Below are 16,446 nucleotides of genomic sequence, written 5' to 3' on the forward strand. Positions count from 1 at the left end.
AGTCCCACGAACTCCTAGAAACTTTGGCTTCATCAGCTCCTAAGATTCCTGGCCATACAATTGCCTTCCTGCCACTTTCCTCCCTGCCTATACGTCTTTGTTTTCCTCACAAAGCAGACTTCAGTAGATTTCCTGTACCGCCCTCCTTAAGGCCATTACTCTTAAAGCAACATTGCTTGGCTGCAGTAAGGACCTATCTCAAAACTGAAAAAAGCAGTAGGAAGAACAATTGCAGTCAGCCAAGACTGTCTCAAAAAAAAACAACAACAACAAAAAAAGAGGGATCTTGAGGCTCACATATATTCAGCTCACCAGGAAAAGGTGGAAGGAAGCTTGTAGACCGTTAACTCCAAGCTCATAAACCCTGAGCTAGTTACTAATCTCCTCCACCTCTTCCTCACCCTCCCTGGTCTGCTCCACCATTCTTCTGCTACTCCTTTACTCCTTCTGCCAGCAGGCTTCAGCTCACCCCTTCCAGCTTCATCCTCCCTCTGCCTCAGGCACTGTCCCAGGCACATGCTCCTCTAACCCACTCAGCCCTGAGTCTTCCGTGATACCCTTTGCAAGACCCAGGCTTCTGTTTCTCTTTTACTTTCTCATTTATTCCCTTCCCAATTTATTCCCTACTTGCCAGAAGACTCGGTCCTAAGCCCCTCCTGACCCTTCCTGTCCTGCCTGTAAGTCGCAGGAGCTTTTGGAAACGTGAAGCTTGAGATAAAGGGCAGTGTCAGGGCTGCGCCCGCAACAGCACATTGCTTTCCTGCTAGGCATGTGTACATATTTTGCACATGTTCATACACTTTAAGGCAGGGAGTTTTTTTCTGTGACACAGGGGCTCTGCACCAGGCACTGCACAGCAACAGCATCACCAATGAAACTGCTTCCATTCCTAGGTAGGTGAAATCTCCTTCCCTGGGGAGCAAGTGGCAGGTGGGAAGGGAGTGGGGTCTGGCAAGGAGGAAGGATGTGTTGGAGGTTGTGGAAAGCGGCTGGGTACATGGGACTCAAAGTCCCCTTAGCTTTGATCAGGGCTGCTACCAGATTCGGTAATTGCATGGTTAGGATCATTCCAAAACCAAATCCCACAAATACCAGTCTTTATCTCACTGTGGGTTTTGTTCGGTAAAAAAACAGAAACATTGTGGGGTTCTGTGGGCTTGTGGTGTGGTTTTTGGTTGTTTTTTTTTTAATTTTTTTTTCGCCTCTCTGTCTGCTTGGGAGATTCTTAGATTTCACATGTTAAGAATAGTAAAATGTCAACAGAATCCCACAGGTTTCTGTTTTAATCTCTGGAAAATGGTCTCCTCTCTCAAAAATAGAGGGAAAAGATGAAACTTGGTGATAACTAAATCAATTTGGGTTATATATAATTGTAAAAAAAAAAAAAAAAAGTGTAATTTTTAGTCTTTTGAATTTTTCATGACATTTTAATTCGTCCAAGAAAACAATGCCTCAGTGAGATTTCCTGAAGCAATGAAACCTGTAATTGTAACACTAGGCTAGCATATATCCAGAATAATATTTGGGTAGGGTAAAACAAGACTGCATCCAAAAGGGTCTTTGTGTTCTGCAACTTTCATTGTGTCCTACTAACAATTTATGAAGTACAAATTAAAAAGCTTACTTTCCCTTCTGACTTCACTACCTTGTTTTTAACCTATTACAGAGCATGTATAATTACAATAGTTTCCTTAAAGGGAGAGATTCCTTTTTTCTTTGTGTTGAAAACCATATGTATTTATACAATGGGAAAGTAGATATACCCTGTAGGAATCATCCTGTGGATGGAAAAAAAGAAGACAAAACTTTCATAACATGGAAACGGTATTTTAAGAGATTAACTTTAAATAGTCTAGGTAAGTTTTTAAACCCTAATGTCATAATGCTGTAAATACTATGACATGTCATTTTAATATCCCAGACCATGCATATGTGTTTGCTACAAAAGTATGGAAATGCTTATAAAAATAAAAATTCCAATCAGGGGAACTCTGATATTTTCACTTGATATATGTAGGGCAGCTTGGATTACACTCAATACATAATTCAGAGTACAAATAAATGTCTGTGCTCTACTGGAAAGTACTAGAGAGCTTTGAAAGGTTTTCAAATGTTTTCCCCAGATCACTGAATAACTTCAATGTTGTTTATCAATTTTATACTGGTTGAGCACATAGACAGTCTCTTAATCTACAGTGTCTGCTGTTTCTAGCCCTTGGGTAGTTTTACCAAAGAAGTCCCTGTCGTTGGTGGCCCTTGCCCCATCCTGTGATATGGAGTCTGTGATGATAAGTTTACTGGAATACACCAATTTTCTGGATACCGTTTGCCCAGATGAGGTTTTAGAGCTCAGAAATAAGTTTTTAGATAAAGAAATGAGTCTGATTTTCCTTTGTTCCAGTTCTGATTTCCAGTCTGCTGGACTATGGCTACACTTCTGCAAGCTGCAACATGACATGCCACAAAGATGCCAGGTGTGAAGTTCAGGGTGGGACAACAGGCTGCTATTGCTCCCAAGGATATACAGGAAATGGCATAACATTCTGTTACGGTAAACAGATTTTACCTATATGCATTTCTGTTATGCGCTTGCTTGAAAAACTTACTCAAGAACTCATTAGCTCAAGGATTAAACATTATGTCACAACATGTTCCACTAATATGTTCTCAAAGCCAAAAACTTTCTGAAAAATTCTACAACTTACTCTCAGTCTAGTATTTTAATGTAGCATACCATGCTTCTCAGTTGAGTATAATGTGTTTTCCTTTCCTACGAGAGATGCTGATGTATTTTCTCTGATTCAGCTTCAGCAATTTCCCTTGTGACTCAGGACCTCTGAAGCATAGAGTTGGCATGACTGCCACTTTACAGCCCTCTCATCTCCTACACACACACAGAGCACTAGACCACTCTTCCCAGCAGCTAGTCATGATCAAAAACACAGCTCCTGGGCTACTCTAGAGGACTGCAGAGGTGTTTGTGCCACAGAGACATGCCTGCATATGAGGCCAGTGTTAATTCTTCCACTACACCTGAAGAAAAGGACACTTTCCCTGCCTTCGTTTTTGAGTTGTCCTCCATTATGAGTAGCTCTGGTACTTATTTCCGCTATTAGATAGCTGTGCCCAGCTGCAAGCAGGCTGAATTCATATGAATCTTCTCAATGCTCAGTGTCCTGAGAAATAGTTATGAATATTAACCATGTGTTTGATCAGGTTTTTTGTTTCACACATCTTGGAAATTTTAGCAGTAACAGAGGCACTTCAGTTTGTTATAAGCACAGGTAAGCAGCCCACATTTAGTTTGGATTTTTATAGCTCATTTGCCATGGTGTCCTTGGAAGTGTGCTTGTCTTAAAAAAATTTTGAAAGCAAAGACATTTTTCCTAGGAAAGCTGCCTACCCTTTTATAAACTGGGAATGCTTAGAGAGAAATAAAGCTGGCTAATATAATAAAGAGTAAAGAATTAAAAAAAAATAAAAAATCATTGAATAATTTTGTTTGGAAGAGACCTCTGGAGGTCATCTGGTTCAGCTCCCCACTCAGAGCACGTCCAACTTAGAGAAGGTTACTCAGGGCCTTGTCCAGCCGAATTTTGAGTATCTCCAAGGACAAAGACTACACACCTCTCTGGGCCCCCATTCTACTGTCTGCCATGGTAGACACTAAACTAGGTAGTCTAGGTAGATTAAGTGTCATGACTACTCTATTTTTGAAAACTTTTTTCCAGTATCTAGTTGTGGTTTTTCTTGTTGTAGCTTGTAACTTTTGCCTCTCATATACACTTACCACTGTGCATTTCAAATAATAGTTTAGCTTCATCTCCTCTCTAAACCTCCATGACCTCCCATTAGGTAGCTGTAGAAAGCAATGACTCCCCCTTGCCTTGTCTTCTTAAGCCTGAACAAATACTGTTATCTGAGCCTCTTCTTTGCATCACGTGTCAGGTAGTCACTAAACATATTTCTTGAATTTAATGCTGACCTTGCCCTAAATATAGGTCAATCATTATTTGTCTATCAAGATGGTCAGAGAGAAATAAGAAGAAATGGGCTTCACTACTCTAGTATTGTATTTGCACTAATTCAGTTTTACTACCATGAGTAAGCTGGTTGATTTGAAAGCTAAGTGCACATTATGTTTGCAGAGTCAAGGGCCTACGCTTGTGAATAATGCATAGAAAGAAGAAAAACAAGTCAATTTTTAGCAGTGCTACCTATAATGGATCAAACCAGCATTTATTTATCTACCATGATGTGCTATACTCTACATTGTCTGTACTTTTCTAAAAAGTTCTGATTATGAATCATGAATTATATTTACAGTAAGGATACCTGTTCTTCACTGACATCACTAACATTCTTAAATCCATCCATTACATATGTACCTAATATGGCACTATTAAATCCATTTGCGTGAGGATAGATTGATCTTACCTTCCATATTCTTTTTCCTCATATAGTGTCTTTTCTTACATTCTCTTTTGCCTGTATTTTTTTAGGGAAATCTACGTTCAAACTTCATAAAAACCTTTATAGAGCATGTAAAGAAAACTCAGCACAGTGAAACATACATTTGCAAATCTTGTCAATCAATTAATTGTTTATTAAGAATTATACTAAGTGTTTGGAAACTCAATCTTTAAAATAAAATTTGCAATGTCATTCCAGGCAAACAGCGAAACAGCTAATAGATGTATTTGTGGTGCTTTGCAGTTAAGCAACAATGGTTTGAAGCAAGCCTTATATCAGGAGAACAACATTTTCTCTGGTAAAATGCTTCGACAATCACCAAAGTCACTTACCCTCTAGCCAAGCAGCAAAGCTTGTATCAGAACTATGTGGCTGTTGCCCCTGAAAGAAAGGCAATGTTTCTCTGGAGCAGCATGTTACACGGTGCATTATTAATATTGTGCAGTAGTCCTTTAATAGCATAAACAAGTAACCTGAATTTTAATTGGGTAGGTTCTAAAAAAGATTAGAAATATAGGCTAAACTCAATCATAAATAGTATAAAGCTACAAAAATATAAAGCAAAGCCTCAGTTGTTTAATGATGTATTAGATCTTCTTGTTCTGTGTAGTGAAAGCGGGAGGTGTATCTGCTGTTCTAGGGATAGCTACCCACTTTTCTTCAGTTAATAATCTTAGGTTTTTACAATGATAGTCCGGTCACCTTCAAAGGAGATCGTCAATTATTTGCTAATACAGTAATTTTCTAAAAAGTATATATGATGGTTCGTGTTTACATATTTGCCCTTTTAGTGATTTAGATAAGTTGTGAGAGTCATAATTACTGTCAACAACATTAGTAATTTTTCATCGCATAGAACCAACTTCATTGTGCTTATCCTGGTAGACCATTAAACCAGAACAGTTGTTTCGAGGGTTTATTCTGGAACAAGCAATTTAAATTCTTTCTCCTTGTAAAAATGTTGAAGAACAAAAAAATGCTAGTTTTCATGTTAGTCCTCTTAAGCTTGTAGCTGGAAAACTGTCCCTTTTTATTTATAGGTATTCTCACTGTTTTTAAAAGCTGTACATTTGTTTCTCTACTTTCACTTGCTTGTAACACCTCTTAAATACTTGTAAAAGTTATTTCTTTGCTAGCTCTGTCTTTTCAATGTGATACACTTAGATATTTTCCCTTGAGTTTACTGTGCTGCAAAAGGCAATAATGCCCTGTTACATTTATTTCCTAGCACCATTATTGATGAATCATGAATCACTGATGTCAGCATACCTTAGGAATGGGGTTTGTTAGTTTTTACTTTGCTCCCTTTGCCAGCTGGCTAAATGACTGTAGAGAGCTCAAGATTATTGGATTTGCTGTGTACAGATAAAGACATATAGATATGAATTTAATTTCCTGGTGTCGAAGTCATGGCTTTTAAAATAATTATCCTCTTACAATCTTTCCCACAAGATTTCAACCACTTTATATTAGGTCATTTTGGACTTTTCCAAAGGCAAACTTTGGCCAGACTAACAATAAGCTAATCCTCTTCATAATCTCATTGTCTTCAGTAAGAGTATGTGCAGGAATGCAGATAGTCAGGAGAATAACTGATTGTAGGATCTGGCCTCTTTTATATATTGGAGTTATAACTTACATAGCAATAAATTCCTTCTGTACGGTATCTTCCAGAAAGCCATAAATGAGTCACCTTGTCAAGCTTTACACCTCTGAAGTACAAAATACTATGCCATTCTTCTTACTGCTTCTTTGGTATTAATATTCCTTGCTTTATGTAGTATTAGATGAGAGAGAGCAACCTCTGAAAATTTTGAGGCCAAAAGAGGCAAAACTATTTGCCTCTTAGGATGCCATTCTTGGGCAGATGTGTAATCTGAATGTAATGCATGAGGCTTTAGTTTCATGTTATCATACACCTAATTGAAGTAGCACAGCTAGAGCTCTTGGCATAAAAATAAAAAATATCCAGATAAGACTGATTTATACACAAGTTAACTTCCTTTTGTGCAAAAATGCCATGGAATTTGTACAGATAAATAGCATGTATTTGCCACTTTTGTAAATCCATTTCTTTATATAAAAAGAGTTGGCCATATAAATTAGGTGTTGCTCATAATCCCAGTTTTCTTCCAAAAGAAAATTAAAGGAAACAAACAAAATTTCAAATCCTTTAGAGAAGATTGGGGTGGAAGTGAAACTTCATAGAAGCCAATATTTTATTTTTAAAACGGAGGGAGAAATTATTTGGCACCATTGATGCTTTCCTAAGCAGCTCTGCTGTTTCAAAACTGGCTGCTTCTTGATTGCTGACTGCCAATTTGCTGCTTTGCTGGCACACTGCAGGAAATTAAAGTAAACAGTATGATCACAGTGTTTACTTTAACTTTGTAAAGTACGGAAGGAAAATGCAGCAGTGCTTTTTGTTCCAGGAGGGTAGGCAGGCAAGCAGGAAAAGTCTGAACAAAATATCCCTCCCAGATATCCCCACACAATATTCCCTTGTAAATGTCACTTGCAAATTATACTACAAAATTAATCAGTCTTACTTCCAAAATAGTTACAGCTCTTCCAGGAATAGTGAGCAAGGACGTAGGCTATCAACGAAACTGTACTGAAGCAAGGCACTGACTCTCTTTCTGAACTGCAGTGTAAAAGGATTTATCATTTTCCAGAGGCAAAAAAAATCATCAGTGCAAAGTGCTATTTTATATAAAAATACAGAATCCCTGTTAGAACAGAGGGCAATTTGTGTAAACTCAGCTGAATCAAATTGAAAGTCTACTCAATATCTGAATGCAAACATATTTTCTTGTTTTACTGAGGGTCATATGACCAACTCTCTGGCTTTTGCCAGCTGTAAAAAGGAGCTTTCCTGTGAGACATCAGCTCTTTGCTCTAAGGTGATGTCACTGTGTCTCATCATCAACTTTCATTGCAGTCACTGAATTTGTTTTGATTCACTGGTGTCACCATTGCCATTCTACAACACCCAATTGGTGTATAGTTTTGCAGGAATTTTTACCTCTTAAATTAACATGACCCTGTAAAACCACTGTGTATAATCATTTCATTCTATCCGTAAGTGTCCTTCAATAGAAAGTGATCTAACCAAAATGCTGGTTCACCAGACGAGAATTTTTTTTTTGTTACCAGCAGGCATAAATCACTGGATGTCACTTCTGTATTTACCAAATAGTCTGAAATAACTGATACGGAAGAACCAATCCACACACTTCCTAAATTCATTTCACTGCTATCAGTTACCACAAGCTATAAAAAGGCAAATTGCAGCTGCTCTAGCATAGCACAGCAGCAGAAAGATATGCCTTAGCCAAACACAAATAACAGGGCTCAACACAGTGGGTGACAGGTTGGAAAACCTGCAATGTGCTATGCAGGAGGCCAAAGCAGACCACTGATTCCCAGCCCTTTTTACATACTCCTCATAACCTCTGGGCTTGTCTCTCACTCTTCCTTACCCTTTTTCCTTTTCCCTCTTTATCCTGTGTCTCCCAGTCTCTGCTGCTTTGCCTCCAAATTCTGCTGGATCTATTACACATTTTTAGGGTAGAGCGTGGTAAATCCAAAATGTGGGCTGCGTGAAAGGGCAGAAGTCATCCTCAAATTCAGAATTCCTACTCCAAGTTTAGGTGTCTGGCTTTTTGCCAATCCCAAGAAGTGTTAGGAGACACTATCCTGTTTCTTGCATATGTAAGTATTATATTTAATTAAGCCCATGCCTTCAGGGTTCCTCTCCAGGAACAGAAAGTTTTCTTCCCTTCCATCTCTTCATCAATCTCTATCCTCTTCAGTGTAGCTGAATGTCTTTGACCTTCTCTTGAAGTGCAGAGACTGGCAGCTGAGCTGTGCGATGTTACCCAGCTGAGGTATCTTGAACTCACATTCTGGACTAAACCTGTGGCAAATCATGAAATTGAAAAGCCTGGACAAATTTGAAAAGCCCAGACAAATTATCCAGAAGGATTTGATATCCTGGTTCATGACAGCCCACTTGCCTGGGAAAGCATGGGTCTTAATGTTAACATAGCATGTTCCTGGTCATTTGTGGACCTATGGCTTTATGTATGACCTTTTCACATGCAAGATGATAGTAAAATTTTCTGTGAATTAGGTAAGGTTTTAATGGCTATGATGTATGTAGACTGCTGGGGACTAACCAGCAGTTGCATGGTTGCCTTCTAGTTTCAAAGGACAGAGCTATGTTTATGTTCCTGAAAATAGCTGTACAGTCAAAACAGTTTTTTGTAGAGCTGACTTTAGTTTTTAGAACTGAAATTACTTACTGTAACTAGCTACTATTGAAAGTATGTTTTAATTGAAGCTTTTAAGAGTAGATTGGTAATTCAAAAGGGGAGAGTATGTTACAACAGCACCTAGTGATGCATGAGAACATTGGTTAGATGGAAAGCAGTGCAGGATGTTTGAAGTAACAGTACAATCCTGTTGTATAAGGCACAGTGGAGGTTGTCTTAAGCCAATTGCCTTACCTCTGTAAATGGCTAAGTCCATAGAACTTTGACACAAAGCATTTTAAACATTCAAAGTTCCGAATCCAGTTTTCTCATATGAAAAAATCCCTCCCAGTTTCTTACTTGAGTGAGATAGAGAGAAATCTTAAGAAGGTCATCTCTCCTTCCTATAGCCAGAAAACACAGTTTGCCTGGGCCAGAGATACATCCCACTATAACAATTTGCAAGATTTACCCTGACTTTAATACGCCTTTGACCAAGCCCATGATAGACTCATTACATTCACAGATTTGAGAGGGGAAAAAAGAAAAGGAAAAAAAAAAGAAAAAAGTGGCTATCTCTTTTTCTCCATGGTTTTTGTTTACATTTTCTTGAAACGATACTTTGAGCATGACTAAAATACAGTAATGCATTTTTTCAATGGGCCAGGAAGAAATCAAACTTCCTCTTGTTACATCTTTAATAGTATCCAGTCTCTCTTTTAAATTAGTCCTATGTGTATCTAAAAAGAGTTTTAAAGTGTGTGTAGATGACGTGGTAGAAAAGAGTCATTTGTCTCTCTCAAAAATGTACCCAAACTTTCAAGCCGATCAGCTGCACATGGATGGTTTCTTACTTGTTTAATTCAAGATGTGTTTTAACCCTTGCCAAATAATTCTAATTTCCTTTCTTGAGAAAATACTCTTTTCATCCTGCTTTATGGTACTAAGAATCAATCAATATGTTACATGTTTAGAGGCTGTGGAAAAATTCATTTAAGGAGCTTTAAACTTGTTATTTCAGAGTCTGCTTACTTTGTGTTTACCAGAGATATGACTCACTTCCTGTATCTCTAGCATCTGAAGCAGTCCAAAAAGGTCCAGCAGTAACAATACATTCTTCTTACTTGCTGGTTTGAAGTAAAAGGATGAAAGATATTTCCAGAACATGTAGGCTCATACACGTATATTAAATGTACACAAATGTGTGTGCAGGGAACTATGTATAAGTAGGTATGTGAATAAAAAGCAACCTTTTCAATGAAAAAATTTAAAGCAATCTCAAAATCATCAGTTTTACTCATTCTGTGGTTGTATAGTTTAAATTAGCTTTTGTTAAGGAAAGACTGGGATTTATTGGAAAGAAGTTGCTTCCATAAATTCCACTTCCTTGAGATACCTTCTGTACCTAGGTTTGCATATGGTAGAGCCCTCTACAGCCATCAGATTCTGCAGCTGCCTTTGGGGCTATGAAGTTAGTGTTACCCACATAACAAGGGAAAAATCATAAGTAATTGCACACGTAAGAGATGATGATGTCATTTCTGCACAGCTACATTGATTTGCATATAATATCCTACCAATCTGGCATATTCATTTTACTTCAGTCTTTGTTCAGTAACTCACGCAGTTCAATAGTAGCAAAGTGTTCTCCTTTTTTTTTTTTTTTGTTTGTTTTTTTGTTTGTTTTTTCGTTTGCTTGTTTTCCTCTTGCAGAATAAACTGGCCAGGAGTGGTGAAGTTGTCTGTAACCTCATTTGAAATGTGTAATTTATCTAGGATGATATGTAGGTGAACAATTTTTCTGTGTATGACTGTGAAAAATTGCCGAATGAGCTGTTGGCAGACAGAATATCAAACCCCGCTCAGCCCTTTGTGTATGAAAAAGTTTAAGAAGGTAATTGACACTTTGGGCCTCTATTTGCCAAAGAAAGAGATAATGACTTCTCCAAGAAGATTAGAATCTAACCAAACACTGTGCTCTAAATATAGAGCACAAAGCCAGGTGATGTTTGTGAAAATGCTTCTTGGCTGCAGGAGTTGGGGGGGCCTGAAGAACTGCAATTTTGCACAGTATATTTTTAAGGTACACAGATTTAATTTAGAGATTATGGCTTGAAAATGAAATTTACAGTATGTGTGTTTTTCGGCGATAAGAAATTGATTTTGTGACCTTGGTACACACTAATTGAAATATCTGCCACTGTATTTTGCTGAGGTTAAAGGAAGCCATATACGCCTGGAACCGCATTCTTCTTTCACCTTGAACTGCACAGTTAATCACAACCACAATCACTAGCAGGAAGGAAGCTGCTGTTTTGCTGTGGTACAAGGAAGTTGAATAATCTCTGTTCATTGTCTAATGGATAGGTTGTTATGTGATTACTTAGGGCTAAGTTTAAACAATTCACGATAACTTCAAATGGAGACTTCTGGTGGAATTAACATTCAACAAGCACTAGGGCTTGGAGCTTCACCTGCTGCCATGCAGCAGATGGAGCAAGGAGGCAGATCTGCATGAGGGCAGAGGAGCAGGGGATGTTCATTTAGGGCTGAGACTCCTCTATTCTGTGCCCTCTGCTGCTGTGCCAGGAGATGGTACAGGGAAGAGGCTCTCTGGTTGTGTTCTTCATGCTGTTGCAGCAGCAGGGAGGAGAGAGCAGCACATGAGCTGCTCTGCCCTTGGATTGTTACTCCTGTGCATCCTCCTGCTTGAAAGGCCAGTTGTAGCTTTTAGAAACAGCAGCTATGCCCCAAGGGACTCTGCTAGTGGGTTGTTGATTTAATATGTCTGCTTTATTTAACTTGGTTTCTGTCTTAGCTTAGACTTCTACAACTGTGACAGTCTAAAGTTGTCTATAAACTAGTGTGGCAGGGTGTCCCATTATTTTGCTTATTACTTAATGTCACACATTTGTTAGGTTGGCACAGGATCATGTTTTTCAAAAAGGAAAATGAAAGCTCCTGAAAAGCCTTGACAATAAATGGTTATTTGTTCAAAAACAGCCGAGTCCAATCTTTGTTTATGTTAGTAGGCTTCATGTAATGGTGTTGCAATAAAGAAAAATAGCTCTTCAGGATATGCATTGGCTTTTATGTTTTATTTGTAATGAAAGCTATGCACATAGGCGGCAATCTACATAAGTTACAGTGAGGCAGAATATAAGCATACATGGTGACTTGCATGTTTATATATTTAATATTTATTTGTGGCAAGTGTCTGAATCTCATTTTTAAAGAATGTGAAATTAGGCTGAGGTATTGCGGTTTTCGTTCCCAGAAATTTACCAAAGGAGAACTAGGAGAAAAGGTGAATTCATCCTACCCCAGGAGACCACTGCCTCTCTCCCGCACCAGCTGCGCAGAGGAGCTGTAGGCCTGTTCCCATGACTCTTGTCCTGTCTTCTCACATTTGATTCCTGGCTGGGAGAGAGTCCAGTGATCTTCACTGTCTTCTTCATGTTGTAATGGGTTTTGGGTAACCCCAAAGTTCAAATGGGCTGAAAGCAGCACTGCCCTGTCTCACAGCTTGCGTCAGCAGTGTCATGAGAGGCAGGGAGTTATCGCAGCAATGATCTCTGCAGCACATGGAGGTCTTCATCACTGATCTCTGTAACATCAGAGGCAGCAAAAAACACCAGAGAAACTCTTCAGGATGTTGGCATGAACTGAAAGGGAAGTTCGGCTAAGCTCTGCAGGTCTAAGTAGGAACTCTGAGCCTTGCTTTAGTTCTTTGTGGTGGTGGGAAAGGAGTAGGTGGAAAATTGCATTGCAGCAGAGGCTTTGCCTTACATTGTCTTGAATAAATAATTTTGGTAGGTAGCATTGATCCTGAGGAAGCTCTACCTTTTCAAAATCAGCCTGTAAGTAGTTCAGAAAGGAGATTAGTGGAAGCTGGAGCTACTCAGACAAATGGGTTTGGGCCCTTTGTGCCTATCCACTGTTTCATTATTTAAAGTTGTGATGAAGCATGCATAAATTCATAAATGTGACCCGCTGTGCAACATAAAAGTATCAATATTTCTGTGCCATTGTGTAAGGAATATCTGGTTCATACAGAAAGAATTTCATCTCCCTAACTACCACAGAGAAAATGGGAAAGACAAATAGCCTTCAGAAGTGTATTGGCTTGAAAGCAAAGATGAGAAGTTTCTAAAACTTAACACAGTGCTTCATTTGGGCCAATCAAAATAGAAACTATGCTGCATAGCAGTTGTAAATAATGCAAAGCTGTGATTTGACTTCTTTTTTAGGGTTGTCATGCAAATCTTGGTACATTGATTCCACAAAGCTTTGATCATACTCAGCTCCATGGTTAAAATCTAGGAAGTTCTTAGTAAAGCTGTCGCTTCAGGGGTACATTTTACAGCATCACTTCTCTCACAGCAGAAGCTAGATATTCAGTGCAAGGTGTGTCAGGACACAGTGGTGGGCTGCAGAAGTGCTGAGCTCCATTTGTATCATTTTGCACAGGAGGTCTGAGGCTTAGATGGATGTCAGAGGAGAGGCTGGGATAATATTTACACAGCTGTGGGCTGCAAAGAAAAGAACTGTTAAGTGAACTTTTTGTACATCCTCTTGAATATACAGGTAGTATGCTAATACCACCAAATGCTTCTTGTTGGAGGGGAGAGATGTGCTAAAAGGCCTCTGGGCTGTATTCTCTATTTTCAGGGAAAGCTATTGCAGCTTTTATTAGCTGTAAAGTGCTCTTGAATTATTACTTAAGTTTTGGCCTTAGACTGATGAACATTCAGAAAACTTTTAACCTGACAATGGCACATTACCCTCAAGGCATGACACACAGCAGCATTCAAGTTTCAGCTTGACACTCAAACTAGTAAGGAGTCTGTGCTGCAATATAGAATCATAGAATCATAGAATCGTAAGGGTTGGAAAGGACCTTAAGATCATCTAGTTCCAACCCCCCTGCCATGGGCAGGGACACCTTGCCCTAAACCACATGGTTCAAGGCTCTGTCCAACCTGGCCTTGAACACCGCCAGGGATGGAGCATCCACAACCTCCCTGGGCAACCCATTCCAGTGCTTCACCACCCTCACTGTAAAGAACTTCTTCCTTATATCTAATCTAAGCTTCCCCTGTGTAAGTTTGAAGCCATTACCCCTTGTCCTATCACTACAGTCCCTAATGAAGAGTCCCTCCCCAACATCCTTATAGGCCCCCTTCAGATACTGGAAGGCTGCTATGAGGTCTCCACGCAGCCTTCTCTTCTCCAGGCTGAACAGCCCCAACTCTCTCAGCCTGTCTTCATATGGGAGGTGCTCCAGCCCTCTTATCATCCTCGTGGCCCTCCTCTGGACTCGCTCCAACAGCTCCATGTCCTTTTTATGTTGAGGACACCAGAACTGTACGCAGTACTCCAAGTGAGGTCTCACGAGAGCAGAGTAGAGGGGCAGGATCACCTCCTTCGACCTGCTGGTCACGCTTCTTTTGATGCATCCCAGGATACGGTTGGCTTTCTGGGCTGCAAGCGCACACTGCCGGCTCATGTTAAGCTTCTCGTCAACCAACACCCCCAAGTCCTTTTCTGCAGGGCTGCTCTGAATCTCTTCTCCGCCCAACCTGTAGCAGTGCCTGGGATTGCCCCAACCCAGGTGTAGGACCTTACACTTGGCTTGGTTAAACTTCATAAGGTTGGCATTGGCCATATGGACATCTGTTTTTGAGTGCTGCAACACTCCAAGCGCAGGGCTATTGCTGCTTTCACTGGCGGTGGGGTAAAAATAGCCTCTTGATATACCTGCTGCCTCTGTTCTTGTTGCAGTAAGCAATGGCAAGAGCACAGATAATTACAGTAACGTATTTTATTATAGTTTCCTGAAGAAGGGGTGCTGCTGATGACTTTCCTCTGGCAGGGGTTGACTTGCGATTGACTCTTGCAAGCCACAATGGCTGTAGTACACAAAGCCACAGTTAGCGGTGGATTTTCCAAAGAAATGTGTGTTGAGCACTTTTGAACTGTCTGGCTCTATCTTAGGTGCCTAAAGGACTGAGTTGTTTCAAAAGAATAATCCCAGTTGTGGGTGCTGAGCAATTGAAAATCTGTCCCTGAACTGCCTTTTTTTTCCTATCATCTGTTGGCAGTTTGGGCTTTTGATTGATTTATTACTTTGTTTTTAACTGCAAAGACCCTTTATTAAGGAGGGCAACTACATGAGAGAGCTGGAGCTGCTGGTGGTAGCAGCTCCTTGCCATCGGAGATTCGGTAATTAAATAAGTAGATAATATCCTCCTTATTGAGAAGATTTAGAAAAATCATAAGGACTTTGCATTATTACAGTGTTTAACATCCGCAAATGGAGGGAAAAAACGCATAATGGCAATTTTCATTAGCTGCAATGCATGTGGAGAGCTCTTTTTCTTTCTTTGAACAGCCAAACACTAAACAATTCCTAAATCCCTCCTTGTTACTTATGTTTTCTTCTTGGTGGTTAAAAACCCCATAAAGCAGAAATTGAAGACTTGCTATTAAAATACTTGCTGACAGCTCCATTCAAAACATCCTTTCAAATACAGTTATCACATCATGATTCATCTGCTATTCTGATATAGTTGCTTTAACAACAAGTACCTTCCTTCTTGGTTAGGGCCCATCTCTTTTCATCAGAAAATTCTTACTTCAGACACTTTATTGAATCTCTGCTGTAAACAAGTCTTTCCCTGGTGTGGTAGTGTTTGTGTTACAGAATGTGTGTGTGCTTAAACCACGACAGCATGTAACCCCCAAAAAGCATGGGGATGAAAAGAGATGGTCATAGCACAAGAAAGAAACCCTAGCCTTTTATCACTTCCTCACCTGGAGTATATATATGGGTGCAAGCTCTCAGTGCAATTAGCATAACAAGTCAGGGTTTCTGGCTCAGCGTAGTGACCCCACATCCCTCTGTACCCAGCAAGTGCATGCTGCCCTGTTGTTGCAGCACCGTGCTTCCATGCACTGACTCTGCCAGGGCAGATCTTCACCTGGTGTGCAGCAGCACAGCTCTATCAATTACAGCAGACTTGTGCAGCTCCCACCAGCTGAAGACCAAGCCCAGGAACATCCTGGGGATTAAGTGGTCCCCAGTGAAGCAGGGTGAATTTCACTCTTGAAGCTTGAAGTTAGAATTATTTACAGTCACTTTAACAGGACAACAGCTGCTCTTTACCTGGAGATGAGCCAACAGCACTGAAAAAATTTGGATCTGAATTACAGATGGGTGGATTTCAATTTGATTCAAGTAGCTGGACTGCACAATTCTGTACTGTAAGCTCTCAAAGTCAGAGGTTGAGAGAAAGATCATTAATTTGGAAACTGATACTCTGAAAGAGTTTTATGAAGCAATATATTTTCATTGCAGACACGGATCAATTTAAAAGTAGTAATCAAGGGCCATGTGCTACGTGTTCGCAGACAGAAAATGCAGCGAATCCAGCCAGAGCCACTTAACATTCAGAGCATTCAGACTAGCATGGAGGATGTTGCCTCTATGGAAAATAGTATGGTTCGCAATTAAAGTATTGTGAATTTTTGAGATAAGCAGATACAAAGATGCTGCTGGATTCCTACCAGAAACAACAAGCTCAACATAACTTTTCTAGGCAAATTTAGGATTGACTTCTGTACAAATTTTGATGGAAGAAAAAGTCCCTGCAAATATTGAACAGAAAAGATGTGTTAAATTCTTGAGACAGAAGAGGAAATTATAATAGTACCC

At 39.7% G+C, this 16,446-nt stretch overlaps 1 protein-coding gene across 4 annotated transcripts in view; it reads left to right on the forward strand.

The window, feature by feature from the left end:
* The first annotated feature begins 250 nt into the window (after positions 1-250).
* The window catches only part of ADGRL4 (adhesion G protein-coupled receptor L4), a 79,187-nt gene continuing 62,991 nt past the window's right edge, over positions 251-16,446 (forward strand). For 3 of the 4 annotated variants that reach the window (XM_030495799.1, XM_030495797.1, XM_030495800.1), the window contains exons 1-2: positions 339-893; positions 2,402-2,551. In XM_030495799.1, the coding sequence (XP_030351659.1) occupies positions 872-893; positions 2,402-2,551 (172 nt within the window). In that variant the 5' untranslated portion in view covers positions 339-871. The other variant, XM_030495801.1, reaches the window with a different exon arrangement.

This window comes from Strigops habroptila, chromosome 8 (assembly GCF_004027225.2).
Source record: "Strigops habroptila isolate Jane chromosome 8, bStrHab1.2.pri, whole genome shotgun sequence".
Classification (NCBI taxonomy): domain Eukaryota; kingdom Metazoa; phylum Chordata; class Aves; order Psittaciformes; family Psittacidae; genus Strigops; species Strigops habroptila.